At 40.1% G+C, this 27,695-nt stretch overlaps 1 protein-coding gene across 1 annotated transcript in view; it reads left to right on the top strand.

The window, feature by feature from the left end:
• Window positions 1-27,695, top strand: part of CATSPERE (catsper channel auxiliary subunit epsilon) — a 72,082-nt gene that overhangs the window by 9,104 nt on the left and 35,283 nt on the right. Inside the window, exons 3-5 of the mRNA XM_058170968.1 lie at window positions 17,510-17,996; window positions 24,862-25,372; window positions 26,431-26,870. Coding sequence (XP_058026951.1) covers window positions 17,510-17,996; window positions 24,862-25,372; window positions 26,431-26,870 — 1,438 coding nt within the window. The remainder of the gene's footprint in view (window positions 1-17,509; window positions 17,997-24,861; window positions 25,373-26,430; window positions 26,871-27,695) is intronic.

The following is a 27,695-nucleotide window of genomic DNA, read 5'->3' as shown; positions in this document are numbered from 1 at the left end:
GCCAACTCAATGTCACTCATGTCGAAGGGCACCTCAACAGCCTCTACTCACCCTCCCCTCCCAGCCATTCCTTGCCTGCCTGCCCGGGCTCTTTAGGGTCCCAACAGGAAGCAGTTATTGGAGCTAAGCAGCCACCATGAGAAAGAGTTGGCAAAATAGCTGGCTCAGTTCAAATTGGATTCAGCAGAAGCACCTCACTGAAGACTAGGAGCATAGGCTTTCCAAGCAGAGAGAAGACCTGCAGGAGTGCAAGGCCAGGTACCAGTGCCTAGAGGCTCAGTGGGCTGAGATGGTCAGCCAGTTCCAGGCCATGATGCAGTCCCACTGGAACAAGGCCCTCCGGCTCTTCACCACCAGCAGCAGTTCCCTCCAGCCTTCACCCACAGCCCCGCCCCAGGAGGCTGAAGCAGACCCCAAGTTGGAATTTATGCCTTCCCTCCGACCCACACAAAAAGACCCTGAAGGGGGAGATTCTCTGCAGCAACACAAACGTTCATTGCAGGTATCCAGCCCATGGGGTGTAGTTTGAGGACCCCTGATTTATTGCAATATAAAAAATGCAAGTAATTTTTCTGCGGACCACCAAAATTTCTTGCAGACCACCAGTGGTCTACAGACCACCAGTTGGTGACCACTGCACTAGAACATAAAATGGGAGTGATCAGCTCTACAACACCAAGCTGAAGGTTTGCCTACTAGCAAAGATGGAAAAGAAAAAGAATTAAAGGAAGCCCTCCGAATATTTATTATCCTGACTTGGCTTTCATCAAATCCAAAAAAGGACCCAGCAGGAGCATAACAGACAAGAAGAGAGAAACAAATGAAACAACATTATCATTCCATATGCTGCAGGAATATATGAAGAGCTCTGGAAGATTTTCAACTAACACAACATATACACACACTTTAAGCCCCAAAATACACTAAGGCAGAAGCTTGTCCAACCCAAGGATAAAACATCCAAACACAAATTGAGCAATGAGATATATGCAATACAACACAGTGAGATATGTGCAGATCTATATATTGGAGAAACAAAACAACCACTTCACAAAGGCATGCACAGCATAGGAGAACAAACCCATCAGGATAAGATACAGCAGTCCATCAGCATTTGAAAAACAAGGATAGTTCTTTTGAACATAGCAAAGTACACATTCTGGACAGAGAAGACCGCTGGTTTGAAAGAGGGGTCAAAGAGGCCTTCTACTTTAAAATTGAACACCCTCCTCTCAACAGAGAGGGAGGGATACAATGCCACTTACCTCCTGTTTACAACACAGTCCTTTCAACAGTTCCAAGAAGGTTCCACATGCATTTGCATTGTTCAGGTGACCCTGAGGGTAAAAATAAGCCTCCAAGTGGCTTCAATGCCTCCCAGAGAGAGTGCTAATGTCCAGGTGACTGCAAGGAATATAAATCCTTCAATTTTCCTCCATTCAGTCAGAACTGAAGAAGCTTCTTGGATGAGAAGTGAAATGTCTTCAAGAAAAAACAGTTGTCTTTTGAAAAAGCACTTTTGGGATGACCTCCAGGGTGGTATGGTGAATGGAATATGGCTCTGTGAAAACAGAGCCAACAACCACAGGAAAGACCAAGGAACTGGTGAGTAGACTGTTTACTTGGAATCTCTCTGGATAAGATGAGGATGGGAGATCACCATAGTCACCATGTGCTCTTGATGACTGCTTCTTATCAGTCAATTGATACAATCTTCCTTCTTTATTGTGACATTATTATTATGGCTTGTCACATGACCAGACAGATGTTTAGACTGGATTTGCCCTTTTTATCCATGTATCAGTTACTTCCCAAGGACCTGAGATAGGCAGGTGTTGATTTCTATGTGTTTGAGTGCTGGGAATCAACAGGATCAGTTATCTTGCTCTTATAACTGTGATGGATCCTTTTAAAGCACAATAAATCTGCAAACCTCACTTTCTAATCCCCATTCTTGGTTGAGAAGTAAAATGTTTTCAAAGAAAAACAAGGGCGTCCAATTGCCTTTTGAAAAAGTACCTTTGGGACAACCATGACCTGGATGACTGAGAATCTTGATAGAAATTCCCCTGGACGTCCTGATTTTGAGGACAGTTTTGCATAACTGCCATACGTGATAAATTTTTCTTCTGTATTGTGGCATTATCATTATGGTTTGTCACATAACCCTTCAGATGTTTAGGCTGGATTTGGCATTTCTGTCCATGTATCAAGTACTTGTCAAGGACCTGGGATAGGCAGATGCTATTCTTTAATAATATTTAAGGCATCTTTGTAGGATGTAAGCTATTCCAAGTAAAGCTGTCTTTTGCAATTGATTGAGATTTTGTCAATCCAACTGGTATTCAACTGGTGCTCCAGAAGTTTTGAGATTGCACCTACTGTATGCATTTTAGCACTACTGGTACTATCTTTGCTTTCTTTGCCACGGTTCTACTTTTATTTGTAGATCTTTGTATTTTGTATTTATTTTCTCCGTTCCTTTCTCTTTTGTTGTGCTGTTCTTCTATCCAGACTTTGTTGTCTTTCTTATCAACAATGGTTAAATCTGGGGTGTAATGTGGCAGGTTCTTCTCTGTTTGAATTCTAAAGTCCCAGAGCACTTTAATTTCTTCGTTTTCTACTACTTTGTCTATTTTGTGGTCCCATTAGTTCTTAGTAGCTGGCAAATAGTATTTCTTGCAGATCTTCCAGCACCATTTTTGCTATTTTATCATGCTGTTGTTTGTAGTCAACAGCAATATGTTTGTGAGCTTCTTTGTAGTCAACAAGAAGATCTGTGTGATATTCTTGCAAAAACTAGATGATCCACTGTTTCTTTAGCTTCTTTGCAGAGGGAACATTTACTATCTGTTACTGTCTTTTTAATTCTGGCTTTGTATGCCATTGTTCTTAAGGCTTCACTAGTACAGCACTCTGTCTCTTTCTTCAATATTTCTGCTCTTAGCCATTGTCAGGTCCTGATATTATCTGCTTTACCTGTTGTTGTTTTTTAATGTACTGGCCATGTAATACTTTATCTTTCCATCCCATGCTACTTTTCCATTCTTCATTTGGTCCTTCTTGTAAGCCATTTTGGTATTCAGTAAACCTTCCTAGTATACCAGCTTCTGTGCATCTCCAGGTATTCTTCCAAAGCCCGTTTTTCTTCTCCAATCATCTAATGTATTTGCAACATTCCACACCACTTATTTTCCGTGGATGATACAGTCTGCCAACATTGCTGCGAGGATGCAGGGTAGGATTCATTGTTATTATTTACTGAAATATTGTTATATATTTTTTCCACCTTTTTAATATCCATTTGGTTCACGCAAGATGGTGAATATGCCTAATACTCCTGCCTCCTATTTTCACTACAACAATAACTCTATGAGGCAGGGAGAGCTGAAAGAGAGTATTTGGCACAAAGTCCCCAGCCAGTTTTCAGGCTTGAAGAAGGCTCACCAGCTCCTGGTTTCTAGGCCAGCAGCTAGAATGCCCAACATTTATTATGACATAATTTGCCCATCTTATAGCTCCGTGATGGTGAACCTATGGCACGTGTGCCCAAGTGGCATGTGAAGCCATGTCACCTGGCATGCGCAGCCTTGCCTGTTTGTCTTCTGGGTTTCTGATGCACATGCACACGCGATGATCAGCTGTCCTTTGCGCACAAGGCAGTGCTGAAAACCAGCCTGCGCATGTGCGCTGGCCAGCTGATCGTCAGGCGCATATGTGCACTAGAACCCAAAAGTTCAGCTTTTTCAAAGTGTGTCCCCGATGAGCGCGCGCACATGCACGCAACGTTTCTGCATGACAGGTTCTCCATCACTGTTATAACTCATTGACATAATTATTATCTATAATAAAATGAATACCAGTTTTTCTTTTGTGAAGTGTGAAGTGAACATTTCCAATGTTTAATATCAAATATTAAAAAGCAATATTGAAATACAGGTAATGCTCAACAAAGATACGTAATGGAGCCTGCACATTACAGTTGTATATCGTGACTGTTGTAAAACAGGTCAGTCATGTGACTGACAGGATTTTGCAACTTTTTTGCGGTGGTTGTAACTGCATATGGATTTGTTATGCAAATACAGCAACTGTAAGTGTGAAGCCTTTGTTTGCTATGTGTGACATTTTACTGAAAACTGAAAGTGCTGTTTTTTGGCAAAACTGTCATAAAACAGTCACATGATCTTGGGATGCCACAATGAAACATAAATGCAATTGTGTTGCTATGCGCTTGAAGTGCAGTCACATGAGGAGTGGAGCAACCATAAGAATTTCTGATTTGGGTCATAAGTCATCTTTTTCAGTTAAGTCATAACTTGGAACAATCTCTAGGTGACTGATTGTAAGTCAAAGACTACCTGTAATGGTTAATGGAAAGAAATGTTTTTATTGATGTTCTATTTTTCATTCTGCCTTTTTTATCTTTCTCACTTTTTTGTACCCTTAAGTTTACTCAATAAAGATAATGGTAATATATATTACTTTGCCTAGCATATACATTCTGCATGCTTCGACAGCAGACTTTTTTGTATGCATTTTTTGCAGCTGTCAGCTGTCAGATGCTAGGATATTTTTTGAAGTAAATATTTATTTGTGATCTGATTGATTCGTAAGAGATTATATCATTTTCCTTGTTTAGAATAGTTAGAATAGTTAGAATAGTTTAGAACAGAGGCAGAATAGTTTGATATCCCATGCTAACAATATCTCAGTCCAGATTTCCAAATGATCTCTCCCAAGGATTTTAGATACTATAGATATTGAATTGCATGGAGGCAAGTACACCAAATCTCAATTTCCTTTCTGAAAATTCCTTCCATAAATGACTAGAATAATTATAACACCCTTAAGAAACATACAAAGTGGTATTGTCACTGTTACCATTACTTACTGAGAATATCAGGAAAATATCAGGTTTGCATTCACTAGCCATTCTTTTGGGGAGGTTATCCAGCAGGATATTTTCAGACTATATAAATGTAAAATGATACCCATAATAATCCAACAAATCATGCTTGTTGCATACAGCCAAGAATATTTATTTTATTTATTATTTATTTATTATTTAAATTTATATACCGCCCTATCTCCCAAAGGACTCAGGGCGGTTCACAGGCATATAAAACATCGATACACAAAATTAAAATAATCTTTAAAAAACTTATTCCAATGCCCTATCATTAAAAATAGAAATATAAATATTAAAATCAATTTAAAACCCCTATAAAATTTAAAATCTAAGCCAGTCCTGCACAGATGAATAAATGTGTCTTGAGCTCGCGACGGAAGGTTGAAGGTCCGGAAGTTGGCGGAGTCCTGGGGAGCTCGTTCCAGAGGCGGGAGCCCCACAGAAGGCCCTTCCTGGGCGTCGCCAGGCAACACTGCCTAGCTGGCGGCACCCTGAGAGTCCCTCCTGTGAGAGCGCACGGGTCGGTGAGAGGTATCTGGTCGCAGTAGGCGGTCCCGTAGATAACCCGGCCCTATGCCATGGGCGCTTTAAAGGTGGTCACCAAAACCTTGAAGCGCACCGGAAGGCCACAGGTAGCCAGTGCAGCCTGCGCAGGATGGGTGTTATCACGGGAGCCACGAGGGGCTCCATCTATCACCAGCGCAGCCGCATTCTGGACTAACTGTAGCCTCCGGATGCCCTTCAAGGGAGCCCCATGTGAGGCGTTGCAGTAATCCAGGCGAGGCGTCACGAGGCGTGGTGACCGTGCATAGGGCCTCCCGGTCCAGAAAGGCGCAACTGGCGCACCAGGCGAACCTGGTGAAACGCTCTCCTGGAGGCGGCCGTCAAATGATCTTCTAGAGACAGCCGTTCATCCAGGAGGGCGCCTAAGTTGCGCACCCTCTCCGCCGGGGCCAGTGACTCGCCACCGATGGTCAGCCGCGGTTAGCTGACTGTGCGGGATGCGGCATCCACAGCCACTCCGTCTTGGAGGATTGAGCTTGAGCCTGTTTCTCCCCATCCAGACCCGTCGGCCTCCAGACACCGGGACAGCACTTGATAACCGTTGGGGTGGTCCGGTGTGAAAAATACAGCTGGGTGTCATCCGCATACAGCTGGTACTTCACACGAAACCACTGATGATCTCACCCAGCGGCTTCACTAGCCATTCTTTTGGGGAGGTTATCCAGCAGGATATTTTCAGACTATATAAATGTAAAATGATACCCATAATAATCCAACAAATCATGCTTGTTGCATACAGCCAAGAATATCCTAATGAATGCATCCACATCTGAGAAAGAGAAGCATCTTTATTTGTAAAACATAAAATGAATCAGTCACAGTAGATTCCTGAGTTGGAATACAGCATTTTATAAACAGAATTAAATTGGGAAACTTGAAGAAACTGACAAGATATATCTGCAAATAATTTGTTTCGAGCTTCAAATCTATGAATACAAGTGTTCAGAACCAGGGCTTTGTTAACCACTGTTCTGAATTGAAAATGATACTGTATTTTCACTAGGATTTTTTCAAGGTTTTTGTAAACTGAGTATTTTTTTTTTCAAGGTTATGGGATAATGGTCCAACTCAGGTAAATATGCTCCTTATAAATTAGTCAATAAATGTAAAGAGAATATTAACCACTCTCTGTTTCTGGATAATATTAGCACATGTTTTAGCAAAAGCCATGACTTCCTTATTAATTCTCATCCCCTATCATCATTTATACTCTCAGAGCTGGTAAAAGGTTACACGCTTATATCTGATAAATCTTTTATTAAAGTAAAAAACTACCATTCCAGCTTGAGGCACTGTATAAATTATTTAAATGTGTGGTTGATAGTGTTAAGGTTGTATAATCCTTGATGCTCTCTGAGCTTGGTTGTTTTCTTGAGACATTTTATTACCTGGCTAGGTAACATCATCAGTGGTAAAAGGGAAAGAGATTTGTTCTCTGTTTATATACTATGGTTTGCCTGTCAGTATTGGTGGGGGTGGTCTTGGTGGTTCCTTGTTTAGGCTGTTGTTTACTATTAGGTTGTTTGTCTGAGTTCTTGGTTGGGATATTGTTTACTTCTTGATTATTGGTCTAGTATTAATCTTTTTTTGGGGGGTGCGTGCTCGCTGTTTGAAAGCAATCACGCGCCCCGACCCCTGAGACTTCTCCTGTTCCCCGGATGGTCAGGATCCTCAGAGCTTGGGCCTTCGGGTGATGTTGTGCAATACATGGTCCGTGGTTAACAAAGCCCCCCTAATTCGTGATCTTATACAGGGGGGCTCCGCGGACCTTATGGGCATTACAGAAACCTGGTTGGGCATGGAAGGGGGGGTGCCCCTTGTTGAAATGTGCCCACCGGGTTTCTGAGCATTCCATGAACCGAGGGCCCAAGGTAGGGGTGGGGGGGTGGCGGTTGTTATAAAAGAGAGTCTAGAACCGAAGGAGACCACTGTTCCTCAGATTGCCAGTTGTGAATCCCTCTTTGTGAAGTGGGGCCATAGAGGTCAGTTGGGCTTGTTGGTCACGTACCTGGCTCCTTGCTGCATGACAACAGCCCTGCCCGAGCTGTTGGAGGTGCTTGCTGGGGTGGCGGTTGAGACCCCTACACTTATGGTCATGGGGGACTTTAACCTGTCATCTACCGGCATGTCATCGACGACGGCTCGGGAGTTCATGGCCTCCATGATGGCCTTGGACCTGACGCAAGTAGTTGATGGCCCTACCCACATTGGGGGAGGCACACTGGATTTGATTTTTATCTCTGGACAGTGGGTGAATGATCTGGTTTTGGGAGATGTAGTTACTGAGCCATTGTCATGGTCAGATCATTCTCTCCTTCGTCTGGACTTTTGGACCGCCACTCAATACCGCAGGGAGACGGGACCAATGCGTTGGTTCTGTCCCAGGCACCTGATGGACCCAGAGAGGTTCCTGACGGAGCTTGGGCCATTCCCTGAGGGTCTTGCCCACGGCACGGCTGAAGAACTAGTCGCGGCTTGGGAACTGGCCATGGCTGGGGCTCTAGACCGTGTCATGCCTTTGCGGCCTCTGACCCGGCGTAAGTCTCAACCAGCTCCTTGGTTCTCTGAGGAGCTGAGGGAGATGAAACGCCGGAGAAGACGCCTAGAGAGTGCCTGGAGATCCAGCCGTTCGGAGGCTGATCGGACACTAGTTAGGTCTTATAGTAGGACCTATCTAGTGGCATTGAGGGAAGCGAGGCATTTTTACGTCTCCTCCCTCATTGCGTCGGCAGATAACCGCCTGGCCGCCCTGTTTCGGGTGACCCGCTCTCTCCTTCAACAGGGGGTGTGGGATGACCCGCTACAAGGGCGTGCCGAGGAGTTTAGTGCTTATCTATATGATAAAATCGCTCAGCTTCGGGATGGTCTGGATCAAAATTGGGTAGATCCAGGTGAGAGGTCGGAGACTCGTCTTGTTGAGACTGTTTGGGATGGATTTGATCCTGTGGCTCCTGAGGACATGGACAGGTTGCTGGGGAGGTTGAATGCCACCACATGTTTGCTGGACCCGTGCCCCTCCTGGTTGGTGCTGGCCACACAGGAGGTGACACAAGGCTGGCTCCAGGGGATTATCAATGCTTCTTTGTTGGAAGGGGTTGTCCCTGCCGCCTTGAAAGAGGCGGTAGTGAGACTCCTCCTCAAAAAGCCTTCCCTGGACCCAACTGTTTTAGGAAATTATCGTCCGGTCTCCAACCTTCGCTTTGTGGCGAAGGTTGTAGAGAGTGTGGTGGCATGTCAATTACCCCGGTACCTGGATGAAACTGTCTATCTGGACCCGTTCCAGTCCGGCTTTCGGACCGGATACAGCACGGAGACAGCTTTGGTCGCGTTGGTTGATGATCTCTGGAGGGCCAGGGATAGGGGTTATTCCTCTGCCTTGGTCCTATTAGACCTCTCAGCGGCTTTTGATACCATCGACCATGGTATCCTGCTGCACCGGTTGGAGGGTTTGGGAGTGGGAGGCACCGTTTATCGGTGGTTCTCCTCCTATCTCTCTGACCGGTCGCAGACGGTGTTGGCAGGGGGGCAGAGGTCGACCCCGAGGCGTCTCACTTGTGAGGTGCCGCAAGGGTCGATTCTCTTGCCTCTCCTGTTCAACATCTATATGAAGCCGCTGGGTGAGATCATCAGTGGTTTTGGGGTGAGGTACCAACTGTACGCTGATGACACTCAGCTGTACTTCTCCACCCCGGGCCACCCCAACGAAGCTATCGAAGTGCTGTCCCGGTGTCTGGAAGCTGTACGGGTCTGGATGGGGAGAAACAGGCTCAAACTCATTCCCTCCAAGACAGAGTGGCTGTGGATGCCGGCACTCTGGTACAGTCAGCTGCAGCCGCGGCTGACTGTTGGGGGCGAGTTATTGGCCCCGATGGAAAGGGTGCACAACTTGGATGGGCGGCTGTCGTTTGAAGATCACTTGACGGCCGTCTCCAGGAGAGCTTTTTATCAGGTTCGCCTGATTCGCCAGTTGCGCCCCTTCCTTGACCGGGATGCCCTATGCACGGTCACTCATGCTCTCGTGACCTCTCGCTTGGATTACTGCAATGCTCTCTACATGGGGCTCCCCTTGAAGAGCATCCGGAGGCTCCAGTTAGTTCAGAATGCAGCTGCGCAGGTAATAGAGGGAGTCGCTCGTGGCTCCCATGTGACATCACTCCTGCGCAGGCTGCACTGGCTACCTGTGGTCTTTCGGGTACGCTTCAAGGTTTTGGTCACTATCTTTAAAGCGCTCCATGGCATAGGGCCGGGTTACTTACGGGACCGTCTACTGCCACCGATTGCCTCCCACCGACCCGTACGTTCTCACAGAGAGGGACTCCTTAGGGTGCCGTCCGTCAGGCAGTGTCGACTGGCGACACCCAGGGGAAGGGCCTTCTCTGTGGGGGCTCCCACCCTCTGGAATGAACTTCCCCCAGGACTCCGCCAACTTCCTGACCTTCGAACCTTTCACCGCGAGCTGAAGACACATCTATTTATTTGCGCAGGACTGGCCTAGGATTTTAGTTTTTAAATGGGTTTTTTTACTATTTTAATTATAATTTTAAATTTGGCCTAATTTAATAAGTTTTTAAAATATTGTTTTTATCCTGTATTTAGTCTTGTTCTATTTTATCTGGCTGTAAACCGCCCTGAGTCCTTCGGGAGATAGGGCGGTAAAAAAATTTGATTAAATTAAAAAAATATTGATTAAATAAATCTTGATATTAATCCTTGCATATCTGGGTGCTAATTGTTAGTGATAAGGTGTTTTGTGAAATCCATGAAATCATGAATACTAGTATATAAGCAGAATAATCCCATTCCCTTTCTCATTAACTCTGGGAAAATTAATCATATTTTCTAATAATAATAAAATTCTTTCAATTTATTAACTAAACAAATACAATTACTTCTTTTAATAATTAAATAACATTTATAGAAATTTTAAAAAGCATTATTCATGAAAACAAAAAGTCTTCTTCTGTAATACTAATCTTTATTTTTTGTCAGGTTATAAAGGTATGGTTATTTGATCCAGAAAGTGCAGACAGGAAGGAAAAGCTAAACACTGCCAGTTCACCATCAATAGTACGTATTTTATTTTGTTCCAAAAGAGTGTCCTTATAATTTACATGGTATACATAATAATGCTATCACATTTTCAGAAGCAAAGTGAAATTGCTTCTTTTATCTATTTCATTAATCTGGCACTATCTGGAAGTTCGACACATTTAAAAAATATATTTTTTCCTTAATTGCTGCACAAGAATCTTTTCAAGGAATGGCAGCTGAAGAGAAAACAGATAACTTCAATCCCACTGAATGGTAATTCAATTGATTTTTTGAAAAATGTGTTCTGAATCAGATTTTATAAATTTAATGGCTGCATATGGGGGATTGTGGATCAAAGGAGATGAACAACAACAAAGGGAGAATTCAATTAAAAGAGAAGAGAAGGGAAAAGATAAGAAAACTTTTCAATGAAAAAGGGTTTTGTTGATGTATTCTTGTTTTTTCCATCATAGCACCAAGGTGGATGCCTGTTGATGGGCTCACCTAGTTGTGTATGGTGTACAGAGGTGTTTGGTTGTCCCAGTCAGATCAATGGGTGGCCAGCAATGATAGTGTCAATGCTTTGGGCTGGTGGGAGGAACGGGAATAGCAGCAGTGCAGTTAACCAGTGAGGTGACAGTGGACCAAATCACTCGAAAAGGCTAGTGGAACCTCCATCAACATCCCCCTGGCAGGAGCTAAGTAAAACTTGCCTTCCATTGTAGGGATTCTTTAGAGCAAGCCATCATGTGCAGGCCTTTATTCCAACTGATGGGCGACATGGAATGAGCTCCAGAGGGTGCAGTGGAGCAGATGGAAATGGACTAGTGGCTTAGACTCCTATCCTCTATCTTGACTCTGCTACTTCAGAGAAAACAGAGACACTGGGCTGGCACAGAACAAGGAACTGGTGGTGGTTACAGGGTCTTAACCATTGTAGACTTTAGTGATCAGACTGTCTGCTGTACTGGGTGCAGGGAACAGCAGCATATCTGGGGGAGGGGGTAGGATGTGTTTTGTGGCTGCTCCTCAAGCAGCCATAAGTTATAGCAGCCATTTTGATGGGTTCTTGCCTATAACAGAACAGAATATTAGAGTTAGAAGGGACCTTGGAGGTCTTCTACTCTAACTCCCTGCTCATGCAGAAGATCCTATACCATTTCAGATAAATAGTTGTCCAATCTCTTCTTAAAAACTTCCAATGTTGGAGCATCCACAACTTCTGGAGGCAAATAGTTCCACTGATTAATTGTTCTCACTGTCAGGAAATTTCTCCTTAGTTCTAAGTTGCTTCTCTCCTTGATTAGTTTCTATCCATTGCTTATTGTCCTGCCTTCAGGTGCTTTGGAGAATAGCTTGACTGCCTCTTATTTGTGACAACCCCTAAAATATTGGAACACTGCTATCATGTCACCCCTAGTCTTCTTTCATTAAACTAAACATACCCTATTCCTATCATGGACAACTCTGGACTGAAACTTCCTGTGATCAATGTGGTAGTGGAGATCCCAAGGCAGAGATACAGGATGGTTATGTTGGTGGCTGGCAAGCACCTGGATTAAGGACACTTGCACGATCCAGGCTCCTTTACATATTCTGGTAGTAGGAGTGAGGGCTGGGTGTAGCTGGGTCTTTTCTGCTTCCCTCATATGAGAGATAGGAGTGGACCTGGAGTGCTGCCACCCAGCCATTTGGAATATGTAGCTTCTCCTCCTAGGGGAGAGCTGGGGCAGTGAGAGGGCCTTTGTATGGATTTGTCTTGCTCATCAATTGCAACCTTTTCTGGATAGGGAACTTTGCTCACAATTACTCATGCCTTGTCACTTCAGCTTTGGGTACTGCAATAAACTTTACATTGGGCTGTTCCTGAAGATCAGTCAGAAGCTGTCCAGAACACACTTCTATTGTACAATTGCAGTGTCTCCCAGTTTCCTACTTCAAGGTTCTAGTTATCATCTTTAAACCCCTACATGGCATGGGACCAAGTTATTAGTTAATAACATCTGAGTTGAGATACATCTAATCAGAGTTTTCCAGAAATTCTACCCTACATGTTTGCTTGCAGCTTATTGATATGTTAAATCTTATATCATTAAATGAGTTCCATATCATTTGAGGCAGTGCATAATCTCTTGCATTTTGGAATTTTTGTTGCATGCAACTCTAGTTGGAATATTTGTTATATATTGCACAGAGTCACTTTCTGTGAGATGGGAGGCCATATAAATTTCATTAATAAATAAATAAATAAATAACATAAACTCACTTTTTTTCCTCTCCAAGTAATAACCTTTTTATCTTTTTCACATCATTCAATTAAGCTATTTTTGAAAGACCTCCAAAACCCTTTTTCTACTTATATTTGGCTTGTTCTTGAGCTTGTAATTTGTTCTTTTCCTATAGCCTTCAGTTTCATCAGTTTAAATATTGTAGAAAAAATTACTTTATTAAGAAATAATCTTTAAAAAAATTCTCTTCCATAAAGGATCATACTCTAGTTATTCTGAGCCATTATATTAGAATTCTTTGTCACTTTCGAGACTGTGACACTGCATTGTTTTATGGTTTTATAATAAATTTTATGGTTGGTCAACTCACAGTAAAAATATATAAATTTCATACTAATCATTATTATTTTTGTATTTTTTTTTAATTTACATTTATATCCCGCCCTTCTCCGAAGACTCAGGGCGGCTTACAGTGTGTAAGGTATTGTTAACTTATCTCTTCTAAGAAGTAGAACTTCATGCAAATGAAGTTATATTTATATTTAACAAAAGAATTTTTAAAAATTCTCTTAAAAATAATAACTGTTTTTATTTCACAGTATTCTAGGACCCTTAGTAGGCAGTTCTGGAATTTGGGACAGGCACCTAGCATTAGAACATTATTTACAGAAACGGAATATACTAGCAAATCATTTATTAATGGGTACTGTTCTTTTAATTACATTTTATAAAGTAATGCAATGCTTTTGAAATGACAAATGAAGGGGTAGCAAACATGTAGCCTTCCAGATAATGCTAACTGACAATCATTAGCAGCCCTAATAACAATATTAGAATTAAATAGTGTCTGAAAAGTTATGTTTGCTCCCCATGTAGCAAGTTCATGATTAATGGTTAGATGAATTGTGATACAACGCTGTCTGCAAAAATAATTTATATTTGCTTTGCCTTCTGATAAATATGCCTTTTTTCCAATTAGCCAGCTATGTCTTTGTCAAACACATTATTTTCCATCTGTAATATATCTTTTTTTCCCCATGTGACCATCAGTTTTTCAGGGTGCTGGCCTTAATCCTTGCTATGATGTATTTTTTAAAATTCATTCTATTTCTGCAAAAATTGAATTATTCTAGATATTTTAAAAAATTGTTTCTCAGTAGTGTGTAATTCCATTTCTCTTGGAATGTAATTCCATTTCTCTTGAAACTCACCAATTTTAAAATCAATGTTATATGTACCAATAAATAAGTGCCTTGTACTTAATAAGTCGGGAAGGGAAGAGAAATGCAAGGCATATGAAGAAAGAATTTGCATGAAATTTTTCTGAGGCAAAATAGTGAGATGCAGATTGAAAGCATTATGAGAAAAATCACAATCCATTTGATAAAAATTTTCAAATACTGCACTACCACCACTGATAAATTAATTGTATGAAACTCCCCCACCAACTAAATGAAAAAATAATTACCAAATTATTGGGATTAGCAGATGTAAGCTTAGCTATTATTTTAAAATTTCCAAGGTATAAGTGGGCCTTTTAGCAATGTACCCTTCAAAGCAACATTGTACTGGAATGGAACAACTCACCACGGTCAACGTGCCATGGTGAATTCACTACACCAACTCCCCACAGGACAACTCGTCACAACGAACACACCAGGGGACATCTTCAACAAATACAAAAGATAAATTAATTTTGACAGAACCAGGGCCAATAATAATGAAATAAAGAAAGCCAATCCAGAAATACAAGTTTACAATGATTTTGATAAAAACATGGTCATCAATAATAAAAGTACCTGAATGAAATGATTACTGCAATGTTGAATTGCTCTGTGGTGTTGTGGTTCACCAGCAGCCTCCAGAGCTGGCAGCAGAGTCAGACAATGAGGAGGCTGGGGAGGAACATGGGCCAGTCCTGGAGTCTGGGGAAGGCTCAGATGAGGGCTCTATATTGGAGGCAGGGATGGGGCCAGGGCCATCTGGGAGTTATGTGCTGACTCCGGAGCCTCCAGAGTCTGACATCAGCGAGGCAGAGGAATGGGGAGCCTGTTCCCAGTATGCACATGCACAGAGTTGCTAGAAGGCAAGATCAGTTAAAGGGATGACTTGGGAGTAAGACTTGGAGATGATTGGCCCCTCTCATAAGACACAAAGGCACGTGAGCCTTTGCAGGAAACAACTTTGTTCGTTCTGGTCGGTTTAAATTCTGAAGCTCCATTTTGACTCTGTGCTCCGTGTATCCTTGCAAAGCTAATTGCCAATTAGGTCTTTGGCAGCATGTCAAGGGAGATAAAGGTGGGTGCTTATCAGCCTTATCCTGAAGGACTGTGGTAGACATTTGTTGGACTCTTTACAAACTATTTGTGACTCATTATGGGCTGTGAATGAACAGAATTCACAGCTGTTGAAATAAAAATAGGGTTTTTGGGACTAATCCCAAAAACTCTCTTGGTTTTTGGTCAGAACATGTGGCAAGTTGTCCTGTGGCGAGTTGGCCATAGCAAATTTTCCTAGTCCTGCATTGTACCTAGATCATCATACAAGCAATAGGTTTCAGCAAGTGTTACAATTCAATACTGTATCATCAGCAGTGTTGGATGTAAAATATAAAATTTCATATGTGGAAATAATCTGCCCTTGTAAAAATGTAACATTGAGATCCAATCTCATATTCTATTGTATTCTACCTTATCTTGAGACATACATAAAAAGCTACTAACACACCTTCTAATTCAATTTCTGGGACAGACTGAATAAAACTCACCATTGAAAAACTTGGTTTGGTAGCCTGTAAAACTATGATGGAATGGCTGTAAACTAGATGACTATTGAAAAAGATATAAATGTCACAGTTGGTTTTCCAACATAAGTAATGGATTCCACTCCATATTACTCTTGCAGTGATGATATTACTACCGTGTTTCCCCAAAAATAAGACCCTAGCTTGATTTTTTTGTGGCGGACCTAATATAAGCCTTACCCCAAAAATAAGCCCAGGGGAATGGGCGTGGCCATCACAAGAGGTGGTTAGTGCACGGGGGCCAACGGTGTCTCGCAGCAGCCACAGCCTACCAGCCCCTTGGCACAGCACAAATACTTATAAGCCCAAGCATGGAGGCAGAGGGGGGAGAAGACAGGCGATCTGGATGTGCTGCGTGGCAGCTTGACTCACAGGAGGCTCGCATGAGGTTTGCGCAGCAGCACCGGCAGCAAGTGGAGGAAGAGACATGGGGGATGGGGAAGGCAGGCAATCCTGATGCCCTGTGTGGGTGCCTGCTTGGCGCATCCACAGGCAAACCAAGAAGTGGTGGAACGGAATGGATGGTGTGTTTGGATCACCTCTGCCTCCACCTGGCTCTGCTGTGCATTTTTCGCTCAGAGGGAGACAAAGCTTCATCTGCTTGCAAAGCTAATCTTGCAAAGCTAATCATTCAATTTCAAACTGTCCCCTTTGCAAGAAAATGAAGCTTTGTCTTCCTCTGGGCAAAAAGTGTTTGGGCAGTTACCACTGGCCCTACCCTCTCCATCCCACTACTTACTCACAGCCTCATTCAGGGCCAAGCTTTCAGCATGCCCCTCCCTCCATCTGCCCTGCCAGGAAGGCAAAGAGCCCGAGCAAGGCCAGCAGCAGCATGGGCAGCCACTTGGTGGCCACCATGATGCCTGCCATGGCCGAGAAGTATCCCAGGAGCAGCTGGGCCAGCAGAAAGAGCGGGTGGAGGTCAGGGCATGCTGAGAGCTTGGCCTATTGCAGTTGTGGGCAAGCAGACAGACAGTGTGGGGCCAGCAATAGCTGCGCTCGTGACTCCCATCGGTCCCTGCGCTTGCCGCCTCCTACCCTTAAAAATATAAGATCTCCCTGAAAATAAGCCCAAAAGCTTATTTTCAAGCCCAAAAGAAACTAAGACTGGGGAAACATGGTAATGAAACATCTGCTGGCAAACAACCAAACTAAGAAAGCATCAAGAACTCCACAGTTCAGGCCTGAGCTACAGATTCTCTTAGTTCAAGCTTAACTACTGCACTGTTTAACAACGGTTTAAAGACACTGGAAAAATAATTTTACAATTAGTCCTAGCACTTATGCCCATCACAGCATCCTTGCAATTATCAAAATTCAAGTGCTTTGCAACCACTGAGCGTTTATGACTATTGCAGCGTCCTACAGTCACATGATTGCCATTTGCATGCTTCACAATAAGCTTCTGAAAAAATCAATAAAGAAGCTGTTAGCAAAATTGCAAGTCAGTCACATGATGTTTCACTTAATAAATGCAGATTACACTGCATTTATTTTCCTCAAATATATACATTTGTTGATAATTCGGACAAGAGCGCCTCTGAAATCTGTTTGTACATGTGAGGCATTAGATTAGTGATCATTCTAAAATGAATTAGTGCTCAGTAACCATTTGATAAGTACAAGAACTGTGCTACTGAGAATATAAATACAATATACTTCATAGCTACAGCTTTAAACTATTGATAGAATATGTTTGTATAGATCTGCTTGTGGATATTGAAATATAAATATAGATTGAAATGTTAAATTGAAATGCTATTTAACCAATTTATTATTTTCACTGAATTCTTCAGCAAAATTTGCTTTTTAGGACTTAAGTTCAGCATTTAATTGGGAAGTAATTGAAGCTTATAGGTAAACATTATTAAAAAGAATTAGAGAATAAATCATATTGATGAAAAACATATTCAAATACTTTGTTTATAAAAATATAATAGCTAATTGTATTACCTTTTTGCTTGTTTTCAGAATATGGATGTTTGAAGTACCTAGCCAAACAAATGACAACGTGGCAACCATTGTTGGCAAAGTGGTTACTTTTCAGGATTGTTTTGTTCAGGATATTCCTTTTATTATTGCCCAGCCTAAATATACATTAGGCTCAAAAACAGGAATTTCTGTCACTCTTCCAGCTGGTAGTGAAGCCATAATAGAATGGTATCCTTGTTATCCAAGAACAGGTTACATAGTGACAGTTGATGGTATCTTCCACACTAGCAATGGATTTTTAAATGTAGAAGAAATAAAATTTCCTTCAGGACTCATACCATCTACCATGATACACAAAGTCAAAGCACTAGGAATTGTTTTTCCAAATGTCTTCATTCTGATTGAAAACATGCTTTATCAGGCAAGAGTAGGCGAAGTTATCAATATTGGAGAGGTGTATTTTCCACATGTAAAATTTATTGGAATACGAACCCAAACTTGGTGTTCTGGAGAATATCCTTTGACTGTGAGTATTTATAAAATGTTGTTTTATATTTATTATAAAGGAAGCTGTACTCATCCTTAAAATAAATACATCAGTGCTTCATATAATATGCAACTAATCTATGACATCAGATCAGGTGAAATGTTTAACAACTCTGATAGACTACATGAATTATATGAAATGATAGATTATGTCAGGATGAGTAAATTGGAGTTTAGTCTATATGACATAGTTATGGCAGGGTTGCTTTCTTTCTTAAAGAAATACTTTAAGGATCACAATAGCAGTTTGGGGATTTTTCTCAATGTCTAAATACTAGTGGCCTAGTGTACTTAGTTATAATTTCACCTGCCTTATCTGATACTGGGGGGGAGGGGGGAACACATGGCTGCTATTGTTTATGCTACAATAATGCTTATGTTAGAATATTCCAGGTGCTCTCTATGGTTCTGACATTGAAGACAATCCAGAAATTCTGACATTTAAAATGGTCAATCATGTGAAAGCCATTGTAATCATATATATTTTGAAACATCTTTATTGCTGTCCTCGTTTCGTCATTGAAGGTGTTGGTTTGATCTTGAGAGCCCTAAATGTTTGGTTCTGGTATTAAAATTTGATTATGCTGAGGAGGTACTTTTCCCATTTGAACTCTGTCAGTAGCAACTAGAACTTCACAACGAAGCCCTATCTTAAGTTGTATCAACTGAGGGTGCTCTTTAGAACATAGAATAACAGAATTGGAAGGTACTGTGGAAGTCATCTAGTAGTGGCAGAATAATTTAACAACGGGTTCGCCCAGGGTCAGGTTGGCTATTGTGGAAGGTGTGGCCCATCCCCGTCCTCCAGCTCCGCCGTACATGCGGGACAAACCTCCCGTGATGGCCAACCTGAACCTAGACGAACCAATTGTTAAATTACCCCTGCTGTCAAAGTGGATCCTGGGTGCTGCACTGCAATGGAGAAACAGGAAACGGAGCAGCTGGCAGGGAAACAAAAGTTTGTGGGACTAAAAAAAAAGTTCAATCAATTCCAACTTCTCATGAGATCTTTTTTTTTCGTGAGAAGGTGGAATTGATTGAACTTTTTTTTAGTCCCACAAAATTTTGTTTCCTGTACCCGAAGGTGAGAAATGCGATAGAAAAATGTTATGGAGCTGGAAATCAGGTGGCAGCCCCTCAAATATTGGAATGTTGTGGAAAAGAAGACTTCTGATTGACATCACAGCGGTACAGACACAGAGGAACGGGTCTCCGCATTCCCTGTGCTGAATTCTTCATGTTTCTGGGCTCCGGAGGGAGCCAAAGCCACCCTGTAGGGGCAGTGAAGCAAACAGAGGCAACCTGTGAGGTTAGGGAGAGTCACAGCTCTCCTGTTTAGCCCAGGGTTTTTTCTCCCGCTCAGCCATGGCAGGAAGAAGTAGCAGCCTAAAAATGGCTGTTACAAAGTTGAGATAACCGAAGAACAGCTAAGACTGGTGCTGGAGAGAAGAAGGTGAGCTGTGTTGGAACTGGGGGAGAGGATTTTTCTTTCGCTTTAAACCTAACCCCAAGAAACAATTCAGAATCATTTGCTCAGAACTAAAGTGGTGTTTAAGCATTTTAGGGGCACTCTTGAAGAAATACCCAACTGGAAATGAAAGGTGCAGAAGAGTAAATAATAGATTTTGAAATAAACAGAAAATTGGACTCCCAAACTGGGAAGAAGCGGTACTGGGAAGAAGCATTTTTAAATGTTGGAATTATTTATTTACAAAACTTATTCTGCTTTCACAATTGTTTTATAACCAAAATGTGATGGAGTAGTAAACTGAAAGACAGTGAAAATGAAAATTCCATTGGATTATGTTTAGCTACCCTATGAGTACTGGAGTTTAAATGGTCTCTGGGGAATGGTAGAGGACAGGAAGGCCTGGAGGAAAGTTGTTCATGGGGTCACAATGAATTGGACACGACTTCACAACTAACAACAACAACGAGTACTGGAGATCCAAATATGAAAATGAGGAAGTGATTCAATTAAAGAGACATTTGAATATTATACTAGAGGATTGAATTTGTAAAGAGGACATAAAGGGGCTTTTGATAACCTCTGGGACTACTTAAATGGAACTGATTGTTAACCTATGAGACATAAAGTACTGGGACTAGTGTACTCCTTGAAGGGTAATGCAAAGACTGAATAAATAGTTCTTGGACTGATGGATAAAAATCATTTTTTTAAAAAATAAGATACAAGACCAAGATGCCTAGGGAAGAGTCAAATGAAGAAACAGAGAAGGAAGAAGACAAAGAGGAGATAACAATGAAAACAATAGTGATTGATGAATTAAACCAGTGGCAAAACATATTAAGAGAGTTGGAAGATATGTTTGAAATGGAGGCAGAGGCCTGGGTAGAAATATTAGAAACAGTGGAAGAGGGTAGAGGTGGGGGAAACGCCTAGATTGGACATCCAAAAAATAGACATAGATGGAGATTTAAGAGAGGAATTTGGGAGGCAAGTCAAAAAAAAAAGCATAGCAATTAAAGTATTGAAGCAGGCAAGAGACAATGGATAGATGATTCTCTTGTTTATTGTTTTGATTCGCTTTTCCTTTTTCCTCTCTTTTAAAGCATAGCAATTAAAGTATGAAGCGGGCAAGAGATGATGGATGGATGATTCCTTTTTGTTGTTGTTTTTGTTATGAGTCCTTCGGGAGAAGGGCGGTATACAAATTAAAATATTATTATTATTATTATTATTATTAGTTGCTACTACTTCCCCCCCTTCTCTCTCTCTATTTATTTTTTCTCTTTTGGAATGCTGTTATTGTGTCTCCCCAAGTTTTTCTTTTCACTAGACTAGACATACTAATTACTGTAACTGTTCTTCATATGTTTTAGCCTCCAGTCCCCTAATAATCTTTTTTGCTCTTCTGTGCAATCTTTCCAGAATCTCAACATCTATTTTATATTGAGATGACCAAAACTAGATGCAATATTCCAAGTGAGGTTTTACCAAGGCATTATAAAGCAGTATTAATAGTTCATGTGATCTCAATTCTACCCCTCTCTTACTGCAGCTTACATTGGCTTTTTTGATAACCTCTGGGACTACTTAAATGGAACTGATTGTTAACCTATGAGACATAAAGTACTGGGACTAGTGTACTCCTTGAAGGGTAATGCAAAGACTGAATAAATAGTTCTTGGACTGATGGATAAAAATCATTTTTTTAAAAAATAAGATACAAGACCAAGATGCCTAGGGAAGAGTCAAATGAAGAAACAGAGAAGGAAGAAGACAAAGAGGAGATAACAATGAAAACAATAGTGATTGATGAATTAAACCAGTGGCAAAACATATTAAGAGAGTTGGAAGATATGTTTGAAATGGAGGCAGAGGCCTGGGTAGAAATATTAGAAACAGTGGAAGAGGGTAGAGGTGGGGGAAACGCCTAGATTGGACATCCAAAAAATAGACATAGATGGAGATTTAAGAGAGGAATTTGGGAGGCAAGTCAAAAAAAAAAGCATAGCAATTAAAGTATTGAAGCAGGCAAGAGACAATGGATAGATGATTCTCTTGTTTATTGTTTTGATTCGCTTTTCCTTTTTCCTCTCTTTTAAAGCATAGCAATTAAAGTATGAAGCGGGCAAGAGATGATGGATGGATGATTCCTTTTTGTTGTTGTTTTTGTTATGAGTCCTTCGGGAGAAGGGCGGTATACAAATTAAAATATTATTATTATTATTATTATTATTAGTTGCTACTACTTCCCCCCCTTCTCTCTCTCTATTTATTTTTTCTCTTTTGGAATGCTGTTATTGTGTCTCCCCAAGTTTTTCTTTTCACTAGACTAGACATACTAATTACTGTAACTGTTCTTCATATGTTTTAGCCTCCAGTCCCCTAATAATCTTTTTTGCTCTTCTGTGCAATCTTTCCAGAATCTCAACATCTATTTTATATTGAGATGACCAAAACTAGATGCAATATTCCAAGTGAGGTTTTACCAAGGCATTATAAAGCAGTATTAATAGTTCATGTGATCTCAATTCTACCCCTCTCTTACTGCAGCTTACATTGGCTTTTTTGATAGCTACAGCACACTGCTGGCTCATATAAAAGTGATTGTCAACTGATTGACAATATGATTGACAATCATATTGTCAGCTGACAATATTGTTTCACTGTTGTACTCCAGACACCTGTTCACTCTGTGAACAATGCAAACTTCTTTGCACCTTCAACCCCTCCAACTTGTCTGTTGACAAGTGACAAATCACCTGAGAAGCTGTGATGTAATTGAGGGGCTGAAGATGCAAAAAAAATTGGATTGTTCAAAGAGTGGATAGGTGCCTGGAGTAAAGCAGTGAAGTAATAGTGCTTGATGCCCATAAGCCAAGTCTTTTATCTTTTCAAAATCCAATCTCATTTCATCCAAACAGGATTATACTCTCATACTCTTATACACTAGTTTGGCAATCCTCTGATTTCTGACATGGGATATAGCATTCTTTGAGCCTCTTGCATTCCCTCCAGCATCATTTCACATAAGAACTTCAAGAATGTTACATCAGGGGCCGGTTTAGCTCACGCTGGTAAAGCCTGTTATTAAGAACACAGTAGCCTGCAATTACTGCAGGTTCGAGCCCGGCCCAAGGTTGACTCAGCCTTCCATCCTTTATAAGGTAGGTAAAATGAGGACCCAGATTGTTGGGGGGGCAATAAGTTGACTTTGTAAAAAAATATACAAAATAGAATGAGACTATTGCCTTATACACTGTAAGCCGCCCTGAGTCTTCGGAGAAGGGCGGGGTATAAATGTAAACAAAAAAAAAAAAAAAAAAAAACCCTTTATGATATAGCCCATTGGTGGATTGCTCCCGGTTCTCTACGGTTCTATAGAACTGGTAGTAAAACTGGTGGGAGGCCCCGCCCACCCACCCCAACATCATCAAGGGGCTTCTGCACATGCGCAGAAGCTTCTGCGCTCCTGTTGCAAACCGGTAGTAAAGGTAAGTAGAACCCATCTCTGATATAGGCCCATGATGGCAAACCTATGGCTCGCATGCCACCTGGACATGCAAGTGTTACCCTAGCTTAGCTGCAGTGTGCATGTGCGCAATGGCCAGCTGATTTTCGGCCTTCTGGGGCCACCAGAAGTCGGGAAACAGGCTGTTTCCGGCCTCCGGGGGGGGAAGGCCGTTTTCGCCCTCCCCACGCTCCTAGAAAGCCTCTGGAGCCTGGGGAGGGAGAAAATGGACCTTCTGAGCCCACCATGCCATCACATGCCAAAGGCGGGGAGAGGGGGAGTGCATGCATGCATGGAGGGCAGAGCACATTGAATTACAGGTGTGGGCACGTGTGTGCATGACCTCCCCCCCCCCCGTGCTTCCCCCGCTTTTGGCATGCGACGGCAAAAAGGTTAGCCATCACTGATAAAGGCCAACTGTTTTATGCCATCCTTCAACCTTATCTCTCATGAATATATTTTCAGGTCTTCAAGGGAAAGCTCTCCATATCAGGCATACTCTGGTATAGAACCTCAGAAAAAGATTTAATGGAAGAGAAATGCATGAGAGAGAGTGCATAGAGTAAATGAGATTAGGCTGAATGTACAGCATTCTTACATTTATTACATCATAATGTACTAAATTGGAACAAATGTACAGGATATTATATAGATTTCTCTGGCAAGGGCAACCTGTGAGGTTTTTATTATGCAAGTTATAATTACTGATCAGGAATTGTAAATTTAGTTTTCTATTTATTTAGGCACTTATCCTAGCTTTGGTCAATGGCTGGAATACAGTAAGACATTTCAGTATTTAGTCCTTCTTGAGAATTATTGTTATTTAGTGTATGCTTAAGAATTACTTTTGGTCCCTAGTGAAAGTGCTTACTGTAGGTATATTGCCCAGAATGTAATAGCATAGATTTGGGTGGTCTGATAAGTACTGTGAATAATAATAAAATAATATATTGAAATCTTGACAAGTATTGAGATTGTGTGTGCCAAGGAATCTGTTTTAGTACCTCTATTTAATCCACAAAATATATAAAGTTGACTATAAGGTGGCCATGGTTCCTCCATGGGAGGCTGGAATTCAAATTTATTAATATTAAAAGTTATTAATTGACGCTATTGAAAATTAGTTAAAAGCTAATTCATATTTGTAAAAATGACGTTCTACTAAAATCTCAGTTTGATTAACTTCTGGATATGCAGCTGGCCAGACTTGTGAATGTACTGGTACCAAAATTTTTAAAAAAGCAGAATTACAGTTATGCTAATATAAAATTGTTTTTCTTCTCATGGTCTGTTTGGTTCACATTTGTGGTTCTCATTTTATGTAAGCGTTTATATGCTATTACAACATGGATTTCTTTTTATTAATCTTTTCTTTTTGCTTTGATGTACCTGTTCTAGTATGAAATAATTAATCTATATAGCAATACAGAACTGCACATTGAAGATAAAAGAGGAGAAGATACATAGGTAATAGAACCAAAATGCAGATCTATATAGAACCAAAAATACATAGAACAAAAATCTAAACAAACATCTGTTTTAATTAAGTTAATGTGACTACATTTTCTCAATTAGGGAAATACCTTTTCTTATTAGAATAGCAATTCATTGTCCTGAATGTTTGAGTTAAGTGAAGTTGAACTCTATATTCTTATCAGTTCCAAATATCAATATACTATATCAAGTTTGTCAAATTACAAATACATTAGGCTGCTAGAAGTATAGCAATTATATGTAAGCACAAACTATTTTTCTCTGGTTTTGACTGTCCTTTTATAAACTGCAAATATAGTAAGTCATGATACTAATTGTTAATTTTAATAAATATTTTATAAACATTGTAATCTTCTTATTGTTATTTTGTAGAATTTGGAACATTATTTTCATAATTTTGTTTTCCTTCAGGAGAGAAAATTAAGTGAAATCATTTTATGGTCACAACAAGAAATTTTCCTTGGATATCCTGACAATGAATTTCATCCATTGATAGCTGTAGGACTATTAAGAGAAAAACTAAAATTACAAAGAACTGTTACTCTATTAATAGTATCTGCTTGCTATGACTCACTTATTGCTTCAATTGCAATACTAATAGAATGCACTGGCTGTATAAGCAAAAACGTATTATACCTGGTTACCTATAAAGAAGATACAGATAAATGGATTTTGACAGACTTTATCCTAGATTTACCCACTGTTGGTACCATACAAATGGAAGTCATACTTTCAGCATTAACATCCATGGTGTTGTGGGATAATGATGTCATTTTCTATACTTACAAAGAGCATAAACAGTATGGTTATCTTCAGGATTATGATACAAAAAGCAAATTTTCAGCAGTATCTAAAGGATCTACAATTCATCAAGTTATTATTGGTTAAGTATTCTATGTTTTAATAGAAATATAAAATGGAACTGATCACTCTTCAAACAGAAAAGTCTCAAACTTTGTAGAGATGTAATGATTAATAACAAAATTTTAAATTGTGTGAAAAGTGAAGTGCAGTTGTCACAAGAGATTGTTTGAAGTATTTAGTCAATAAGAGAGTTGTATGGCCCTAAGATGATTGTGAGTGAGTAGGGGCTGCTACAGCTGTATGGTGGTGGCCCAAGAAGGGAACCATTGGTTGTTCCTAGCTTGTTCCTGGAAGAGTAAAAAGAACTGGATTGAAATCTGGCTGGGTGACAAAGAATGTAAGCCCCTATTTAACATTTGGCTTCCAGAATTCCAGATGTTTCAGCAACTATGATAGAAGGGAAGGAGAATGGGGATGATCGTCTATGAGACTTTAATCTCCTAGAATTCACTGGGAAAGCTAAATCTGGTCTTTTGATTAGCAGAGTAAAGAGATGTAATTTAGGCAGAATAATAAAATGAGACAGAAATTTATTCCAGAATGGTATCAGACTTTGGTCATAGAGGGACACTATGAGTTTGGCTTCAGACAGCAAATTTTTTGTGACTATCTGGCATTCAAGTGAGAACTATAATCTGATAGTATCACCTAATGAAATAAATATATTAAAAATAAATATGTGAATGACCCTATTTTCAGCTGAGAAAATTATGTGTAAAGTGGCCAATGGGACTTTGTCAACTTAGTATGCCTCCAAGAATTATCAAAATAAATATGTTACCATGAATTTTTTTAAAAAAGAAAGTGGGAACTGAAATAAGTAAGAATAATGAGATTTATTTGGAGTAAAAGCTTGTAGATAGACTAAAAGACATTATATGTTTACAAAATCATGAATGTTTACGGAAAAGTAAGTTCCCATATATTCAGTAATGCTTATTCTGCTTTGAATATATTTGAAATTACAGTATTAAGACATTAATATTTTATATGAAATAATTTCTCTTGAAATGTACTTAATATGGTAATCAAATCAATTCAAATTGATTTGAATATGGTATGCTTTTTCTTTTCCAGATTACATTGGAAATGCCCTAATAAAGCTGGAAAATAATGATCTGTTTTTCTTCAAATTTGAAGTGACAGATATTGTAAAGCTTCCTCCTTGGGAAAACAATCTTAAAAAGTTTATTTTTTATTTTAATCCTTCTGGAGATATGTATTTGCTGACAATCAGTGGCACAAGTATAAACCGCCAGGTATATCCATTGAAATTAGAAGTGCTTAGTGCTGCATCAAAATTGAATGACGTTTGCCCATATATATTATTTGAAAACAATTTGAGTCTCAATGTTCATTATGTAGATATGGGAGACGAGGTGACATTTTGGGGTCAGATAGTATTTTTAGAAAATAAGGGCTTATCAGTAGATGTTGAAATTTATAGGCCAGAACTGTTGAAGACTAAAGTCCTTATCAATTATGAAATAGCTCGTGGAATCTGCACTAAAAATAAGGTGAGTGCTTTCTATACACAGTGTCATTATTTTCTACTTTTTGTTACTGTATTTACTATATATGAACCAGGCTGAATAATGGGGCCCTGTGTTTCCTATATCGTTTTCTGAAATTCCCATCTTCTATTCTTTTGTCTATTCTTATTAGAAAATTTTCTGCAGATCACAGTATGCAATCAGAAATACAGTAAACCAGAAAGAAAGCCAAACATTAGAATTTAGAAAAAATATAAACAAATTAAGAAACACTGCAAAGGTCATTTATTAAACAGCATATAATGATGTGATATGTAACATCACAGAAATGCTAAATACCGTATACTTTTTCCATAAAATATTTTCCATCTATAACAAACATACTTCAACACAAAAGTCTGTGCTCAATAGTCCACAGATTAAAACAATAAAATATTTTAGGAATATTTGTGGATCACTCTATAAGGACAATAATGTACTTTAAAACATTAAAAACTCTTAAGTATTTAGTGATCCACATAGTTACAGCAGCATGAATAGTCTACGCACAGAACTGGAAAAATAACAATATACAATCTGAAGACAGTGTAATTAGAAAAACCATGGAATGTGCAGAAATGGATAAGCTTACGAAGGAGATACAAGAAAAAGAGGAAACAGAATATTATTTAGTATGGGAGAGATGGTATAAATGGTTGGAGGAAAAGGGGGGGAAAAGGTGCAAGGAAAGATTAAATAACGGATAAATTAGGAGTAGAAATAAAAGAACAAATAGGAAGAAACAGAAATTGTGGAAAGGAAATTGGGTACATGCGTATATCTAAGTATATATGTAAATAAAATAATTAG

This window comes from Ahaetulla prasina, chromosome 1 (assembly GCF_028640845.1).
Source record: "Ahaetulla prasina isolate Xishuangbanna chromosome 1, ASM2864084v1, whole genome shotgun sequence".
Classification (NCBI taxonomy): domain Eukaryota; kingdom Metazoa; phylum Chordata; class Lepidosauria; order Squamata; family Colubridae; genus Ahaetulla; species Ahaetulla prasina.
This window is presented reverse-complemented; position numbering and strand designations above follow the sequence as displayed.